Source organism: Pteropus medius, unplaced genomic scaffold (assembly GCF_902729225.1).
Source record: "Pteropus medius unplaced genomic scaffold, Ma_sr-lr_union100, whole genome shotgun sequence".
NCBI classification, from domain to species: Eukaryota; Metazoa; Chordata; class Mammalia; order Chiroptera; family Pteropodidae; genus Pteropus; species Pteropus medius.
Window position 1 is genome coordinate 333,009 of NW_024347852.1, and position 18,367 is coordinate 351,375.

The 18,367-nt window shown below is 56.8% G+C and overlaps 2 protein-coding genes across 2 annotated transcripts in view; one reads left to right on the forward strand and one right to left on the reverse strand.

The window, feature by feature from the left end:
• Nucleotides 1-11,417, reverse strand: part of MYH14 (myosin heavy chain 14) — a 64,885-nt gene extending 53,468 nt beyond the window's left edge. Inside the window, exons 1-7 of the mRNA XM_039878711.1 lie at nt 11,007-11,417; nt 6,274-6,430; nt 4,574-4,601; nt 4,343-4,445; nt 3,705-3,728; nt 2,342-2,434; nt 1,969-2,032 (exon numbers count right to left, since the gene is read on the reverse strand). Coding sequence (XP_039734645.1) covers nt 1,969-2,032; nt 2,342-2,434; nt 3,705-3,728; nt 4,343-4,445; nt 4,574-4,601; nt 6,274-6,430; nt 11,007-11,414 — 877 coding nt within the window. The 5' untranslated portion in view covers nt 11,415-11,417. The remainder of the gene's footprint in view (nt 1-1,968; nt 2,033-2,341; nt 2,435-3,704; nt 3,729-4,342; nt 4,446-4,573; nt 4,602-6,273; nt 6,431-11,006) is intronic.
• Nucleotides 11,418-14,792: 3,375 nt separating this feature from the next.
• Nucleotides 14,793-17,309, forward strand: LOC120615572 (translation initiation factor IF-2-like). Its single transcript, XM_039878712.1, has 5 exons — nt 14,793-14,797; nt 15,077-15,818; nt 16,211-16,215; nt 16,328-16,475; nt 17,050-17,309. Exons 1-5 carry the CDS (start codon nt 14,793-14,795, stop codon nt 17,167-17,169), a joined length of 1,020 nt encoding a protein of 339 aa, XP_039734646.1. The 3' UTR covers nt 17,170-17,309.
• The last annotated feature ends 1,058 nt before the right edge of the window (nt 17,310-18,367 follow it).

Below are 18,367 nucleotides of genomic sequence, written 5' to 3' on the forward strand. Positions count from 1 at the left end.
CATTCGCATGCTGAAAACTGGCGAGAGGCCTTAGAGCAGGGGTCCCCAACCCCCCAGGCAGCGGACCAGTATGGGTCCGTGGCCCGTTAGGAACCAGGCCGCACACCAGGAGGTGAGCGGTGGGTGGACAAGTGAAGCCTCATCTGTATTCACAGCGGCTCCCCAGCGCCCGCATCACCGCCTCAGCTCCGCCTCAGATCATCAGGCGCTAGATTCTCATAGGAGCACCGGTCCCTGGTGCCACAAAGGTTGGGGACCGCTGCCTTAGAGTAAATAAAACACCTAATAACTCCTTTATCCCTCCGTACCCACGCTCATGGGCCATCGAGCACGTCTGCATGGTGGTGACGCAGAACCTTGCCCAAGATCGGCTGCAGACCGAGGTCCATTGACTCAAAGCCCTGGGGTCACTGATGTGCTGGGGAGATGGGGAGGAGCAGGGGAGGGGGTCCCACACAACCTGTACGACACTGGGCGCTGATAGCCCTGAGCCTCGGGTTCCTCCTCTGTTAAATGGGACGACAGCACCTGCTCGCTGGGGTTAGAGGGATGGAGAGTTCTCAGGCTGACGTGCCCATCAAGCCCACACCGGCGCCCAGGAGCCGGGCTGAGCCCGAGACCCATCTGACTGGCCTGGGGGTGGCACCTGCCCGCGAGCATCGATCCACGGGCTGGCCGCTGACCCCGAGGCAGAGACGGCCGGGCTGACAGCTTGCCCAGCGGGGGTGGCCGCAGCTGTGTGGGGGCGCGGTAGGAAAGAGAGAGCGTTTGGAAGTAAGTCCAGAAGATGAGTATGAGGGTACGTGTCCCCTCATACAGGCGGCAGGAGCCACGGGCTCGCGGAGGGAGGGCCTGGCAGGACGGGCGGGCCGCAAGCGCTAAGAACCCACATAGGCGAGAGACATGATGCGCAGAAGCAGTGGGCCTCGGGGACCGTGGGAAGCGGGACCTGGTGGCTGCAGGGGACACGAGGCCTGTCAACCGTCCCCTGACTGCAGAAGACAGTGAGCTTATCAGACACCCCTGGGCCCGAGGATATGGGTTATCATGAACATCATTAACATTACGGTGAATAATTATTACTCAGTGACACTGATGGTGACAAGGACAGCATCGTCTGCTCCAGTCATTAATTTATGATCAGCAGAGCTCGTTCTCGGGCACTTACTATGTGGCTGTGACTGACGCTGTCCCCCCAGACCCTTCGAGGGCAGGTTCTAGGACACTTCCACCTCTACAGAGGGGACACTGAGGCACAGAGCGGTCACATCACGCGCCCGAGGTCCCGCAGCCTCCAAGAGGCAGAGCTGGATTGGGGCCTGGGTCGGCGTGACTTCCCCGCCATGCTTAGTTCTGCGGGAGTGTCCCCTCCCCGCCCCGTGTCCCAGCTTGTCCCCTCCCACGTGGCGTGCACGAGGCCTGTGCAGACATGGCAGGCCTGGGACTCCTCCTGCCAGGCGGCCCTCGGCCGGTGTCGGGGAACCAGGGCTGGGGGAGGGGCTCCCTGCGCCCGAACCGTCTCTGAGGAACTCCCCCGCACACACGACGTGGGGTGCCACTCAGTGCGGGGGGAGTTAGCGGGTCCTACGGGACTCCGCGGGGGAGGACCCTGGAAGCTCCGTTGGCACCACCATGCATCCTATGCTGAGCCCTGAGAGTCACCACACCCGTAGGTGGCCCTAGGGACCGCCGGCCCACTACCCCACAGCGAGGCTGTGCTGGCCTTCTCAAAAAGCAGCGGAAGACCTCCACCCTCTCCCCCACGTGGAGATGCTGCGTCTGTCCCTCTCCAAGGTTCTGCGATCCTTCTACAGAGGGGGAAACTGAGGCATGGCTTCTGAGCAGCAGGGACCCAGGCTTCCCCGGGTGTATGAACGCCTAGATCTTGTACGGAGTGAGATCCCAAGAGCCCCTTCCTCAGCCGCCACCCCTCATCCCTCCGGGGCTCCTCAGGGCCGCGAAGGATACAGGTCTCGATGTTGGCCCCCACGATGTACCCGGCGACGTCGAAATTGATGCGGATGAATTTGCCCTGGCAGGGGAGGACGAGGGGGCTTATTCAGTTCCCCCCTCCCAGAGCCGGGGCTGCCCGCGACTTGCTCTCTCCCTCCACCTGAACCCCACCCCAATCATGGGGCCCCAGTGGGGAAACCAAGATCTAGGCCCCTATGACTTCCTCCCTCAGGACCCAGGCCCCCAGCCCTTCCTCCTTCAGACCCAGGAGTCCGGGCTGCGGCTTCTTCCCCAGACACACACAGCCCGCTCCCCCCTCCCCATCCTTATGTGCCCATCTGCTGGGGGGCTGACAGGCAGCCGGGCACCACCCTCAGCCGGCACTCACAAATCGGGAGGAGTTGTCATTCTTCACGGTCTTGGCGTTGCCGAAGGCCTCCAGGATGGGGTTGGCCTGAAGGAGCTGCCGCTCCAGCTCGCCCTGAGGTTGCGGGGGGAAGAGACAGCACCTCACTGAGAGCCGGGGGCCTTTGTTACAGCTGGCTGAGTGTGTGTGTGTGTGTGTGTATGTGTGTGGCCTTTGTGCATCCGGGTGTGCACCCATGTCCCCGCAGACAGGCGGTGCCTGTCAGTCCATTGTGAAGGAAAACGGAAACATCTCTAAGATACACCGCTGAGTGGAAACAAAGCAAAACACAATACGAATTGCAGAACGATGTCCCCAAAGTGATCGCATTGCTAAAAAAATAAATTGAGAAAAAACACCGCCAAACGAGATTCCCATTGCTACAGGTATGTATCCATGCTCGTAAACCTTTAGAGAAAGGTCCGCAAGGACACACGCCAAACTGTCAACAGCGTCAGCCCCTCCAAGGAAGGGGACTGCGAGGGGGGCGGAAGAGCTGCCGTTGACCTGATTTTCGTTGTCACTGCTGTTACAATGAACACGTATTTACGTCCTACTTGTGGAATTAAGGAAAAATCGATACCATCTATGTAAAGTGCTTCAGGATGGCACGCCACAGGCATTCAAAAAAATGGCCGTTTCCTTCCCCAGCCGGGCTGCTTCACGGGTAGAGATCTTACCAAACTTTCCCCACCGCCACCTTGGTGTCAGAGCCAGGAGCACAGCAGGTGCTCAAGAAATGGCAAGCGCCTTTCCCTCCTTCCTAGCCAGGCTCTCTAGGGCATCGACAATTTCTCTCAATTCCCTGTGAACCCTCAGAGATTCGCCTGAGCTGGCAGTGGACAGTAGGCCCGCAATAAGTGGCAGGTGTCTGGGACGTGTGAATTCACGGTGTCCATGGGCTCCGTCTACACACACTTAGCAGATCGGCCATAAATGGTAGTTTTGGTCCGTTATTTCATGTTGGTATCTGTAGCCACTCTGTACACGCGGTCCCTAGGCCACACACGGGCCACACACGGTAAAGTTAACGTAAGTGGCAACGTAGGCTGGCTCTATGCATACGTAGTAGGACCACACTAAATAACAGCACGGGCCTTTGTGTGTACGCAGTAGGGCTGCCATAAACAACATGGGGTGGCCCCGTGTGTACACAGTAGGGTCACATTAAATGACAGCCCGGAGCCTGGCGTGCACATAGTAGGACCATCATAAGCAGCAGTGTGGCTCCTTGGCAGGTGTGACCATTAGCGCCTTGGGCCCTGTTTGCCAGAAAGACCGTCAGTTGAGGTGACCCGGGTGACATTAGAGACAGCATGACTCAAGGCAATTCCCTGCTACTCACATAAGATATGGTGCTGGCGGAGGCCTGAGGAAGTCACGGGACACGAGACACGGACCAGGACACGGCACATGGAACATGGACAGACACACAGAACCGCGGGTTCTGGGGTGGGTGGATGGGGAGAGATGAGGGGTTGTGGGGTGGCCCGGGGGGACCACAACGCCTGGGTTTGAATCCACGCTAGCGCTGGCTGGGGGGTGTGTGACCTCCGAAACCCACTCACCCCCGCTGGACCTTCGGTTTCTCATCTTTAACACAGGAAAACAACGCACAGAGTGTTACATGAACGTGAGCAAAGCGACGAGCGCTATATAAATGCTCACTTATTACACCAACCTGGGCATTGCAGGTGCCTGGATCGGACCTGACACATAGTAGGCACTCAGGAATGTAAGCACCTACTATGCGCTGAGTGCTGTTCCAAGGGCCGACATGGCCAAGAACTAGTCCTTGCACTTCTGCATCCACCCTGCCACCACTCCCAGCACTATATCAGACACACAGTAGGTGCACAGGCAGCACAAGCGGCCAGGGCCCTCCACGAGGGTGGCAGGGAGTCACGGGGGAAGCAGAGCCTGAGATGGAGGGGGCATTGCTGGCAGCAGGGTCCACAGTGTGTTCCAAGGCAGGTCACTTACCGGGACGCCCGGCTCCTTCCTGCCCTTCGGCGACGATGCCACATGGGCGAGGTACTGGATGACCTTCTTGGTGTTCTCTGTCTTCCCAGCCCCGGACTCGCCGCTATGGGGGTGGGGCGAGGGGAAGCACGAGGGGTTGGCAGTGACGCCAGGCAAGCCCTGCCCGTTGCGAGGAGAGCCACACCCAGCCAGGACCCCACCTCCTCCAGGAAGCCCTTCAGGATTACTCACGTGCAGAGAATGGACTGATCCTCACGATCTGTAGGGGACAGAGGGGAACATGTCACCCGAGAGGGTCTCTCCAGCTTCGGAACCCTGGCTTCTTAGGCTGGCCACTCTCTTTTCAAAATCATTTCCAGGGAATAAGGAAAAGTTTGGGTTTTGATGCGTGACCCTCCTAGATTCTAACAGCCTGCCCGACTCAGCCTCTTGCTTGCTGTGTGACCCTGGGAAAGCCGTTGTCCCTCTCTGAGCCTCAGTTTCCTCGCCCGTAACACGGAGACAATAAACTCCAACTGAATAGAATGTAACTCGTTCGACAGACTTCAATTTGAGCCCCCACTGTGTGACACCTCGCGCTGGGTGCGTGAGGTTCAAAGACACAAAACCGAAATCCTGGACCCCAGGGGGCAGAAGTCAGGGGACCCTGGGTGCAAACCCCACCTCGGCCACACGCACACGCCAGTGAGACTGTGGGCAATGACTGCACTGCTCTGTGCCTCGGTTTCCCCATGTGGAAGCCAAGGAGATGCGCTCACTTACTTCACGGGGTTGCCGTGGCATTAACTGTATTAATCCATGAAAAGCACTTGGCACAGAAAAGGCACTCACCCCTACATCATCGTACATCTATTCCTAAGCTATAACAACTAGGACATAATAACAGCTGAAAATGATAAAAGTAAAGGTACAACACGGCAGATCATATAACCCTGTAAGTGTCACCTGTGATTAAATACAGATAAATACAAATTTATAACGTGAATATAAAAACACGACACCTAACATGTTCTATCGTACAAAACGGGCACATTACAGACTGTCTGTTATTCCAGTGGGCCTGCATCAGAATCTCCAGAAGGAGCTGGGGGTCTTGTGAAAACACTGACTACTGAGCCGCCCGCCTCCCCAGTTTCTGACTCAGCAGTTCTGGGCCCCGAGTTTGCATTTCTGACAAGTTCCCAGGTGCTGCTGCTGAGGCTGCTGGTGAGGTGACCGAATCCCATGAACCACCGCATGACATGATATAAATATATTATTGTAACACACCCTAGAAATATAGCACATTTTAAACGATATAAGTATAATACACACGACAGACAGACATTGCTGCAGACTATCATGTCACACGATAGGAAGATATAAATTTTAAAATACCGCATATGTATTTTAAGCCATACAAAATATTTATTAAAATAGATGATACGTGATAAATAAGTAACGGATGCATTACGCGTGTTACATTATGTAATATGGCCAGGACTGATCGACACTGTCACGGTGTGAACGGCAGCCTCTTTGACAGACACCCTTGTGCAGGGCACGACCCGCCCAGCTGGACCTGCGACCCCATGCCGCCCATCATGTAAGGGGCTGCCATTCGTCCCATGACAACGTAGATCACGTCAGCCACATAAGCGTGGAGTGAACGAGCACTCAGAATCACTGTCTCAAGAGAAATTTTGGCAGAAGCCTGGCAGCGACCGGCTCCCTAATGGTACTTGTTGAGAGACGGGATGAACACAGAGACAGATAACAAGGGGCCCGTTGGGGGGGACCCGGAGCCTCACCCACTCAGCCTTCCATTTGTGTTCCCTCCTGCCCCACAGAGCAGCCTCGCAGAGTGTGAAGTCCTGGACCTGCGTCTGATCCTGACGCCAGCCCGGCCCCCACCCCAAAGGCCCCTTGCAGCGGCCCGGCCCCACGCTCACCCTGCAGCATGCTTCTGTAGGCCCCCTCGGTCACCGCATACACGTGAGGTGGCACCTCGTGGCGCTTCTTGCCCCGGTACATCTCCACGATCGCCTCCGTGTAGATGGGAAGCTGCTTGTACGGGTTGATGACCACACAGAAAAGGCCGGAGTACGTCTGCAGTGGGCACAAGGCGGGAGGGCCTCAGCTGCCTGCCCGCGGCCCGGCGGGCCCCACGGGGCTACTGCGCACAGCTGGGCAGGGTGCGCATTGCACAGGGACATCCACCAAAGGGTTGCCACTTGCATCATGGCGATGTTGATTTGAACCTCCATTACAAACGTTTTCAGGCTGATGGTAGGAAAGAATCTAGATGGCACAGAGGTGCTGTATGGGCGAGGATTCACCCCGAGAGAGAATGTGGCCTTTGCACCTAGACAGACTTGGGTCACAGCCTGTCACCGCCTGGGCTCACACACGCATGAAGCGGCCATGTACAAGCTCATCTATTGCAGCATCCTTTACAGTGGCAGAGACTAGAAATGACCTGAATATGTGTTCATACAATGAGTCCTGCAACCCTCTCCGCTTACGGGTACAGAACACTATCCAAAACGTCATCAGGTGAAAGGACACGAGGTGAGAACTATCTGCCTAGAAAGGCACAGAAGGGAAATATCTCTACGTAGCTTCTGGAACGTGCATCGCATCTCTCCAGGAGGATGCTCACGGTATCGGCAGCAACTGAAAACGTGACAGACTCACAGGTCCCACGTACACGAATTAGATTATATATCCAAGGAAGTGCCACCTATAATTAAGGACAAATTTATCACGGGAATCTAAAAACCTGGCATCTAAATATGTTCTATTGCAGAAAACAGGCGTATCACAGATTCTCAAATCTGAGGTCCGCTCTTTTTTGGAGCAAATGCTAAATTTCGGGTTCCAGGTGCATGAAAATAAAGACGTAATATTTTTTTTCTTTTTTTTTGCATTCAAGTTCACGGACTCCCTGAATCTTTCTACACACCGCTCGGGCCTGGGTTCAGGATCCCGGAAAGGTTTAAGAACGGTTTCAGCTCAGGACACATAGAGGCAGTTAGACAACTAGACAGCTAGCCGGTCACCTAGCTAAACCAACCCAGAGAGCTATCTAGCTAAGCCGGGTGGAACTAGCTAGCTCAACCAGCCAGAGAGTTAGCCGCTCAGTGGCTTCACTAGTTAACCATCGAACCGGTTAGCTACTTGGCTAGTTAGCCAGCTGGCCGGGTACTCAGCTGCAGGACAGCTTTAAACTCCCTGACGTGTGCTTCTCAAGCAGGGCAGGGTGTGGCCACCGCGGGCCGCCCCACCTGGCTGGGTGGCCAAGGGAGCAGAACAACCGGTTTGCTGGGTGCTCCCCGGAGCTCCCAGTCGGGGCCCTGGCTCTCGGAGGGCGGGGCGGCCTGACCACATTCCCAGGAGGGTATCTCATAGCTGCTGGCGCCCTGGCCTCACTCCTGGCTGACAGACGAACCCATTCCTCCACGCCACCCCCCCACCCCAGCCCCCTCCTGCCGGCCACACCTTGTCACCTGGGCGACACTCCGGCAGGAACCTGAGCTGGCTGCCAAGGCCGGGGGGCAAAGGGCAGAGGTTGGTACACCCCGAGAGGGTCGAGGACACCTGAGTTGCCAGGCACAGCTGAGGGAACCTGGTCGGAAGGGTCTGGGGCCAGCGCCCCAGTGGGGATGACACTCCTCGCTTTCATTACAGAGGCCGTGGGGATTACGGAAGATAATGAATGAAGACGGGCTGTCCCAAGGTGGGGCCCATAAAGGCACCCTAAGTATGGGTCCTGGGACTCCCACGACGCCCAGCCCGCCTGGGAACTGAACGCTCGCCCAGACTCCTAAGCCACTCAGCCTGGGTTTCTAATCCCGTGACTTCGCACCTGGGATTTGCCCTCTCTGAGCCTCAGCCCCCAGCCCGGGAAAATGGGGCTTTTCACCCCCACCCCCAAGACGGGTTCTAGAGTGAAAGGCCGCAATGCATCTCCCCAGCTCCCACGGAGCGGGGAGCACAGCGAGTGCTCAAGCAATGGGGACCCTTCCTGCCTTAAGCGTCCCACTGAAGGGACTGTGACCCCGAGTGACTCAAGGTGAAATAATAGCCTATCAGTGGCAGAGACTAGGTTTCTGGAGCCCTGGACGCCCCGCCTCCCACTGGGCAGCACGGCCCTCCCGTCACCAGCGGCCAGTCAATAAGCACAGGCTTGGCGCGGGCCCCCCAACATCTAGCTGGGTGGCTTCAGCGAGCATCTTCTCCTTCCTGGGCCTCATTTTCTCAACAAACGCAGATGGGAGCCATCCACAAGTTCACGTTGCACCTTCAGCGTGCGCCCTGGACCCCCGAGTGTGCTTAATACGCCAGCGGTTAACTACTATGGAGAAAGGAGGCGATGCTCCCTACTTCACAGCCCCGCGTGGAGGGGCGTCCACAAGATCATGTTGGAGAGAAGCGGACAGCAGCACCCGGCAGAGAAAGCAGGCCCTCGCTAGGCGCTAACGATTATGATCAAGGCCCAATCTGCTTCCCGTCTGGGCTTCTAGAATCTTCCATCTCACTTCCATGTGTCAGGCCCCGGTTCTCTCATTCCTGGAGAACCTGAGCTCAGGCCTCAACCATTTCCGCCCCCTGAATTTTCCCAGTCATCTTCCTAGTGCAGGAGACAGAACGTGGGGTCTGGAGTCAGATGGCCCGGGTCCAAATCTCTTTTTAGCCAGTTCCTAGCTGTGGGGCGTTGTCCTGGCCCCTCTCTGAGGCTCAGTTTCCCCGCCCGCAGGATGAGGATGATAGCAGATATCTTATCGGGTTGCTAGGGGGGTCCAGGGTATTAAAAGGCGAAGGGCAGCTCAGTGTTTTGGGGGTCCCTCTGATCTCCTGGCCTTTGGTGAGATCCAGGAGAGTGGCTAAGCCAGAGGCCTCTTTCCCAGATCTTACAAAGGCGAGCGAGGCATCAGAAGGGGCCAGTGCAGCATGGAGGAAGTACCACCCCCATCCGGGGTCAGACAGCCCTCAATTTGAATCCCGCGTCTGCCACCACAAGGTGAGGGGCCCAGAGCCAGCCACCGGCCTCTCTCACCACCTCAGTCTCCTTCCCAAACGAGAGTCAGAATTCATAGAAATATCCTAACCTTGTGCTTCGTGATCCATAACTAGGTGGGTGTCAGAGCCAGTTTATTTATTTTCACGTTTTGATGTATCTCGTCGTGTATTGAAATATTCCTTTATCGCTCTCACTAAAATTTTGTAGTTTTTTTTTAAGAAATATAAAACCAGCACTTTTCCCTTTAGGCTTTTAGCTAAATATTTAATGATTTTTCTCGTGAGGCCAGTTGAAATGAGCAAGATGGTGAGACCCCAGCCCTCTAAGCTGGTGTTTGAGGCATGACTCTACGATCAGCCACCTGGGTTCAAATCCTGACAGGACTCCTTCACATATATGTGACGTGGGACCCAAGTCACTTAACATTCCTGAGCATCAGGCGATAACAACAGTCCCCAGCCCACGGGTGACCTGATAACCCACACGCAGCACTTAGAACAGTACTTGGCACATCGTAAGTGCTCAATAAATATTTGCTAGGCACCCGCTATGACTCATTATATTTTTATAATATTTTTCATTATTACTGGCGACATTCCTTGACAATCTCTCTAATCCCGTTTGCTCTTAATAACGCTTTGGCTGCTCATTAGAACCACCTAGAAGCTTATTAAAAATACCAACTACCATGTCACATCCCCGAAGAGCCTGGTTTAAATGGGTTAGGGTGGGGCTTGGGTGCTGGTATTTTCACAAAATTTCCCAGGCGATTCTAATGCGAAGGCTGTGTTAAAAATGGCTGCCCAACCCAGTCGATTTGCTCCAAAGATTATATAAGGAGAGAGACGTTAAATGCTTAACGCAGACTAGACCACCATAGTTGACCTCGCTATGGTCAATCTCATCTCGCTCTCTAAGGGGCACCACGGAAAATAGTCGCGCCTGGAGACCGATGACATCGGTCTGCCACGAGGTCAACCAGAACTTGACCTCTCTGCCTCAGCTTCTTTATCTACAAAATGCTTTCTAATTCTGAAGATCTGTTGAGATAATATATATATATTTTTTATGTAATGTATGTGTTCTCTTTAGTTTTTATTTCCTTGAAGTAATGTATTATTTAATTCTAATCTGCTATTATTTTTGTCACCCATTCCCTTGAGACGACATATTTCAGAGTGCCCAGTGTATGCTCGATAAATATCAGTTTGTATTGTTACTAAATCTCTCCGGGCTACAGTTTCTTTTCAGGTAAAACGGGATTAATCACAGACTCCTTTGTATAACGTGAGAGGAAATGAATTCATATATGGAAGGCATTTAGCACAGAGCCTGGCGTGTGCTTTTCCATACTCAGTGATTCTCACTAATTACGAGAGACCTATATCCCTTTCTCAAATCACTTTGGATGCATTATAGTTGAGATTTCAATAGTTTTTATACTTTAGAAAAATATTAAGGCGCATCCACCAAATGGGGCACCCCCGGTGGGGTCTGAGGCGGTTCTGGTAATCCGATCATTTATAAACCGGCAACTAAGTGCAGGAAGAGTGACAGGGCAGAGGGTGAAGATTATAAATCCCCTCGCTTGGGAATTCGGGTCGGGGTGCGGACCCCGGCCCCCCACCCCAGCAGAGCCCTCATGGGCGAGACACCACTCACATAGATGAGGCCGGAGTAGTACCGCTCACGGAGGTTATGCAGCACCGAGGCCTCGTTGAGGCAGGTCAGTTCGGCCATGTCCTCGGCCTTGCTGAACTTGGGCGGGTTCATGCGCTGGATCTGGTCCCGCGGTAGCCGCAGCCGCCGCCCACTCTCGGCCAGCTCCACCTCGGCCTCCTCCTCGCCCTCATCCCGCAGCGCCGCCGCCTCGAACCCGTGCAGCTCGGAGGGCACCCACACCAGGCGCCGCGCCGTCCACTCCACCTGCGGGGAGGTGGCCGAGCCCCCAGGCCCGACGCCCGCGCCCGGCCCACGCGGCGCGAACAGGAACGGCTGCGCCGCCTCGGGCACGGGGCCCGGCCTTGGGGGCGCCTTCCGCCCGGGCACGGTCACGGTCACTGCCGCCATGGTCTGCAGGGGAAAAGGAGAACTGAGGTCAAGTGGGGCTCCATGGCCACCCCAAATCCCCCAGGCAGTCCCCACTGCTTTTCGTCACCAGACCTCTTAATTCACTTCTGCAAAAGAGGCCCACAGATTTCTTTACTCCTGACAGTCATTCACTCCTCTCTCCATTCATTCGTTCCATAGGGACTTAATAAGCCAGGCCGTGAGCCAGGCAGTGTTCAAGGCACTGGCCATACAGCAAAGAACAAGCCAGAAAAACACCTCTGCCTCGGTTAAGGTGTCTACGCGCTAGTCCCGTGACGTCCAACACGGGAGCCACTGCACCGTGCGGTTACCGGGCACACGAAATGTGACAAGTGTGACCGAGGAAATGAATTTTTTAATTATATTCGACTTGACTATTTTGGATATGTTGGGTTAAATAAAACGTATCATTAACATTAATGTCATCCGTTTTTCCTTTTGACTTTTTTTTTAACGCGGCGACTAGAAAATTTCAAATTACACATTCGGCTCGCATTGTGTTTCTACTGGGTAGCGCCGCTTCAATCCCAGGAGACAGATAAAAAAGATACATAAGTAAATTATGGAGCACGTTACATGATGAGAAATACCGAGGGGCAAAATAAGGCCAGGCACGGTGGCTGTCTCGGTGGGCGGGTGCTGAAGTTTTCATTGGAGCAGTCAGGGAAGGCCTCCCTGATGCGACATTTGAAAAGAAAGGCCTGAGCTCGGAGATGAAGGGAGCGAGCCATGGGAATGCTGGGAGGGAGAGCACTGCGGGCTGAAGAGCCAGTGCAAAGGCCCTGAGGCAGGAGCGTGCCTGCACGTCCGCGGCACTGTGAGAGGCCGGTGAGGCCGCAGCCAAGCGATCGAGGGGGAGAGGGTGGCAGGCGACGTAAGACTGGGGACGAAGGGGGCCAGACTGTGTCAGGATGAGGTCCCTGATCTCTTGGATATGAGTCCTAGAAGGGGGTCGATGTGATCTCTGTCACACGGGTTCCCATGCCACCTCTGGTTTACCCCACACCTGCATCTCCTTCCTCAGTGAAAGGCACCTTCCTTCCCTGACACCTGGCTCCCTTCTGGCTATAATGGGGAGACTCATTCTCCCCTCCATTCAGTCATCCTGCCCTGAGGCCATTCAAGTCCCAGGCTCTGCTTGGAGTCTGAGGACCCTGCCTCAGGTGGTCACAACTCAGTGTGAGCCAGGATGTGTTAGACTCCTTCCCACCCTCAGAGGGGCCATAGGCCAGCAGAGAACAGACCGCAGCCATTCCGGACCGTCTAAGCACGACTCAAGAACAATATTCTCCGTGTCTCTCGTGACCCGCAGAAGGAGCCTCCATGCTCCTCCACTGCCTCAGACATCATGTCACCGCCCCCACCACAGCAGTCACAGGAACACCCCACTATTTCTGTCTCTCACACCTCGGTGCCTCTGCCCTCTGGGACACCCGCCTCCAACATACCTCTGGAGAAGTCCCTCCAAACACCCAGCAGCTCTTGATGGAACCCCAGGTCTGGTCCCAACAGACCCTTGTCCTTCCCACAGAGCCTCTCCCACCCAGAAACCGGAAGCCCAGCTCCAGGGCACACGACGCACTTCCTCCCAGACCCTCTCCCCTGCCGAGCACCAGAAGTCCCAGCTCCCAGTGACGCTTGGTCTTGGGCCTCAACCCCTGGGCTCTTGCACTCAAGCAGCAGGGTCCTGCCACCAGCACGTGGTGTTTCTCCACCTCCCAGGCCCCAGGTCGCCAAGGCTCACCCCAGAGTCCAGTCCCATCCATGGGACTTTACCCTACCCCGCCCCATCCACTTCCTCCGCAGCCAACGGCCTTTGACCAGGAAGGGTTTGGAAGTTTTTGCAATCACCCAGTCCTGCGCCTTCCCTCCCCAGAGCCAGAAGCCCAGGCCCCCAGCGCCTTAGTCCTCCAGGACCCGGGAATTCGGGTCTTCGGGCCCTCCTCCCCTGGCCCCCTGAGTCTGGGCCCCCTCACCTCGCTGTAGCCAGGCTGGAGGTGAGGATGCCCGGGGACCAGTTCTGAGGACTGACAACGGCCCGGCCGCGCGGACCTGCCCTCTTGGCTGTGAGCACCACCCTCTTTAGCCGGCAGGAAGGCAGGACCGCCTCCGCCAGGGCTCATTACTGTCACCGGGGCAGGTGAAAGCACCTGGCCTGGGAGGGGCAGAGACCGCAAGGCTGGGAAAGGAAAAGCAGCCAGGGATCCGCCCCCGGGGCAGGCGTCGGGCCATTGGCGTCCAGCCCTCTGACCTCAGCCCAGCGCCCCCGTCGCCCCCAGACCCAGGGAGTCCGGGCCCCCAGGCGCTCCTCCCTCAGACCCAGGAGCCCGAAGCCGCAGCCCCAGAACCCCAGCCTGAGTGTTTCCCCCGGACCTAGGAGTCGGGGCTCCGAGCGCCGTCCTCACTCAGACGGCCCCCAACCCCCTTCCTTGGATCCAGGAATCCGAGCGCCCAACCCCCACCTCCCCGAGACCCCACGGCGCGGGTCGCCGCCCCTTCACCCTGCAGATCCGCGAGGCTACCTGGAGACGCCGGCCGGCGCAGGAAGCGGGAAGGTGGGGAGGGGGCTCGGGGATCCCTGGTCTGCTTCCGAGTCTCAGGTGCAGCTACCTCCGCGGTCCAGCACGGGGCGGGGCCACGTCGCGTCACCAGGAGAGAGCCTGGCTCTGATGTCACCCAGCACCTGCCCGGCTTGGGAAGGGGGCGGGTCCTGGAGCCACAATGCCCAGGACTGGCGGATGGGGGGAGGCGGGGATAAGCCGGTTGCCAGGTGGGCGGTGGCGGCTGCACCAGGGGCCCCTCTCCCCGGTGAATTAAGGTCCGGCGCTCCCCGCCCAGAGGGCGGAGGGCCGCAGGGTTGGAACCCCCCTGAAGCCCTCCGGGCCTCGGCTGTCCTCTGTGAATTGCGGCCGGTGAAGTAAATGAAACGTTGTAGGAGGAAGTGCCCAGCCCGACGCTTCAACGAGCAGTGCCTCGCGAAACCACTTAATCTCTCCGAGTCTCAGTTTTCCCCATCCTGGAAATGGGACGAAACCGACAGAGGATGCCAGAGTACCACAGAAGGGGACACGAAACGTGACTCCGGCTCGCGGAGCCTCAGCCTCCTCGCGGGCGAAATGCGCACTACGCAGTGGTCAGCGCACCCGCTGCGCGCCTGCTGTTTTCCGCCGGTAGAAAGCTCTCCGAGTCTGAACTTCTAGAACGATCTCAAAAGCCAGTGAGACGGGGACGATCGGGGAAACCGAGGCACTGAAAAGGCGAAGTTACGCCCTCAAGGTCATACGGTCAGTAAGAGGAAGAGCTGGGTTGAAGCCCGGATCGGTTTTTGCTATTAGAAAGAGGGGTTTGGGGGAGAACATGGCGTAGGTCCTCGAAGATGTCGAGTGTCCCCTCCCAGCTGGTAACCATGGTGAACCATCTAAACCCGAAGGACCACAGCCTTCCTCGGGGGACTGTCGTGAGATTAAAAAGGTTAAGGGACCCAGCGCACAGGTGGTCTCCCAAGTGTTATCCTCATCCCCGCCCCCCTGCGCTCGCTCCCCCTGTCCGGCCTCGGTTTGCCTCTCCCCGTAAAATGGGTACAAGAGAGCCCGCCTCGAGTTCATGTAATTAAAGGACATGATTTAATTATAAAAATAAAGGCGCCCGAGTACATCGCGGGCGCTCAAATACGTCTCTCCCCGCCCCTCGGCCTCTGCCAGTCCCGGTCTGCGCCTCTGGTCCGCGGTTTGTACAAGCGAAAACAGAGACGCCCTCATCTGGGCGCGCAGGACTGCAGGCGATGATGACTCAGGTGTTAAGGCGTCCGCGGTCCCAAAGCGAGCCTCCGTGTCCTCATCTGCGGAGCGGGCCCGGGGCCGCCGGCGAGGACCCCGCCCCGGCCTCGCGCCCGGTGGGAACCCGAGCCCGGGGCGTTTAGACGCCCCGCCGCGCCCCCCAGCCGCTATCCGGCCGCTCGCCCAAGGTGAGTGTCCCCGTCACCGCTCCTCCCCCCGGCCCGCGCCGGGCCTCCGGAGCCCCGTTTGCAGCCCTGAGGCCCCGGCCTCCCCGGGCCCGGGCCCGCTCCGCCAACTCCGGCGGGCAGTGGGCCCCGGGCACTCACCGGCTTCCAGGGCCGTCCACAGGCTTCGGCCTGAGGAGAAAGAGGGGCGGGCCCGCCGGGAAAGCCCCGCCTACACGAGCGCAGCAGGGGCCAATCAGCGCCCGCTGCGGCAAGCTGCGGCCCCGCCCATGGGGGACGCGCCCGCCAATCAAGAGGAGCGGCTGGCGGACCGGGCCAATCGGAAGTTGCCGGAGTGTGCCAGCCGTGGGAAAAGAACGGAGCCGGAGCTCCCGGCTCGGCGGCGCGGTCGTGGGCGGGACCCCAGACCTGACGGGCAGCAGGTGTGACCAGTGGCGAGGCGCGGGGGGCGGCCGGGGGCGGGAGGCCCAAGGGACCCGGGTGAATGGGCCGCTTTGTACGCGAGGCATGAATGGGGGCCTTTGTGAGGGCCGGCGTGGGGCGGGGGGAGGCGGGTTGCAGCTGGAGGCCGGAATGCCTGGGTCCCTGGGGAGCCGGCGGGCAGGAGAGACAAGAAAGAGAATTTACTTCTGTCGAACGCCGACCGCGTACCAGGCACTCTCCCAGGCTCTCACCCACGTTGTCAGTAATAATAATCACTTATCGAGCGCCCGGAGTATGCCAGGCGCTGTGCTAAGCGCTTTACCCGCATGATCTCATTCAATCCTTACAACTGCCCTCTGGAACTGGCGCTATTAAGATGTTCATCTTCCAGATGAGGTAAATCGAAACTTAGCAAGACGGTGTTAATTGCCGAAAGTCCTAGAGCTGGCAAGTGGCAGAGCCAGGAAGCCGATCCCGCCAAACCCGACTCCTGAACTTGTGCTCTTAGCCACCACGCTACACCCAAACGTTGGTTAATGCTTCCCGACTTACAGATGGGAAAACTGAGGCTCAGCAGAGGCAGGCGACTTCCCAGCAGAGGGAAGGCTCTGCTGAACGCCAGGGTCGTGACCGCGTCTGAAGCTAACCTGTCGCTGGTGAGCCCTGCACCAGAGATCCTTGAGCTGTGTCCCCGTTTTACAGGTGTACACTGAGGCACCAAGGGGAACTGGCAACTGGGGTGGGAACTGGCAACTGCATGCCAATCTTGTCTCACCCAGCCTGCCCATGGGCTCTGCTGCCCAGCAGCTGTGCGAGCTGGGGCCTGTTGCCGGCCTTCTTACTTATTTCGGCGTCTGTAAAATGGGGATGATGACCTCTCTGCCTCCACCCTGACAATTCCCCAAACACACACACACACACACACACACACACACACACACACACACACGTCGACTGCCAATGGCGTACTGTCAAACTCTATTCACACTGAACCCTCCTCTGTTCAGAACCTTTCCTGGTTCCATCTCAGAGTGAAAGCCGATGTCCACACCATGGCCCACACGGTCCTGCAGCATGTGCCGCTCCCACCCCCTCTGACCTCATCTCCCACTCAACTCCCTTTCATTCGCCTCCAGCCACACTGGCCTCCAGGCTATGCCTCAATTCCCCAAACACCCCCCAGGCACGGTCCTGCCTCAGGGCCTTTGCATTTGCGATTCCTTCCCCCAGGATTTACATGGCCGCCTCCCTCTCACATCATCAGGTCTGCTCCAATGTCACCTCCTCCAGGAGGTCCTTCCTGACCACTCTACAGAAGACAGTTCCCTTCATCACTCTCTTTCCCCATGACCCTGCTTTGTTTTAGCTCACAGCACTGCTAGGGCTTGTTTATTTGTTTATCTGTTTGTCATCTATCTCCCCACTAGAATAAAAGTCCCATGAGGGCAAGGATCTTTGTTTCGCTCAGTGCTGGATCCTCGGAGTCTGGCATACAGTAGGTGCTCGACAAGTGTTTTCTGAATCAATATTAACAAGTCCTTGCATTGTGTGAATTAAATGAGTTAATGCATGTGAAAAGAATCAGCGCATGCAGAGCGAGGGGTGGGGGGAAGGCTAAATAAACAAACAATGATTATTACTCCCATCGCTATTTATTGCCCTAAAACCAGCCTTCTGATAACATGCAGGAGATAAACAAGATAGAAGGAAAGAGAAAGTCTAGAAGAAGGGAAAGAGCCAGAGACAGGGAAAGGTTGAGAGGTAAGAGGCGGGAAAGGAAGAGAGGAGGGGTGGAGGGCAGACCCAGGTGCCAGCATCCAACTCCCAATGGATTCGCCTGGCGAGCCCTCATGGGCAAGAAGCTTTGAGGTGGCCATGGCACTGCCCGCTTCTTTGCGAATGGGGAAACTGAGTTCCAGAGAGGGGAGGACCTTGCTGAGGGCATCTGCAGTGATAATACAGGCCTGATTACATGCTGGAAACGTGACTGTCATTATCTGTGCATCCTCACGCCAGCCCTGTGACGCGGGCACTGTCATTAACCCATTTCAAAGGCCAGTAACATGTCCAGGGTCTCCCGGCTGCTCCTGGTGGCAGGTCTGGGCTCAGACTGCAGTAGGTCACACCCCTGAGTCTATGCTCTTAACCAAGGAGCCGAGGGTCCCTGTTACTCTGGCAGAGTGTCCTCCTGCAGTGAACATAACAAGAGCTGCTGGTTACTGAATGACAGCTGTGCTGGACTTTGTGCTCTTTGTGTGTATTAACTCATTAGATTCTCTCAAGGATCCTATGATTGATACTTTTATTATCCCTATCTGACCGATAGAAAACGGAGACTCAGACAGATGAAAATCCCACGTGTCCGAGGGCACTAGGGAAGAGTGGACTGGAACAAACAAAACTCAGACGGGAAATAAGGCTCTGGCACACGCATTCCAATTATATTCTGCCTGGTAACTGATTACGTCATCAACCCCATTCAGAGTTAACTCTACCTGACAACTAGTGATGTCATCATTTCCACCAATGGTCTAAACCGGAGACATCA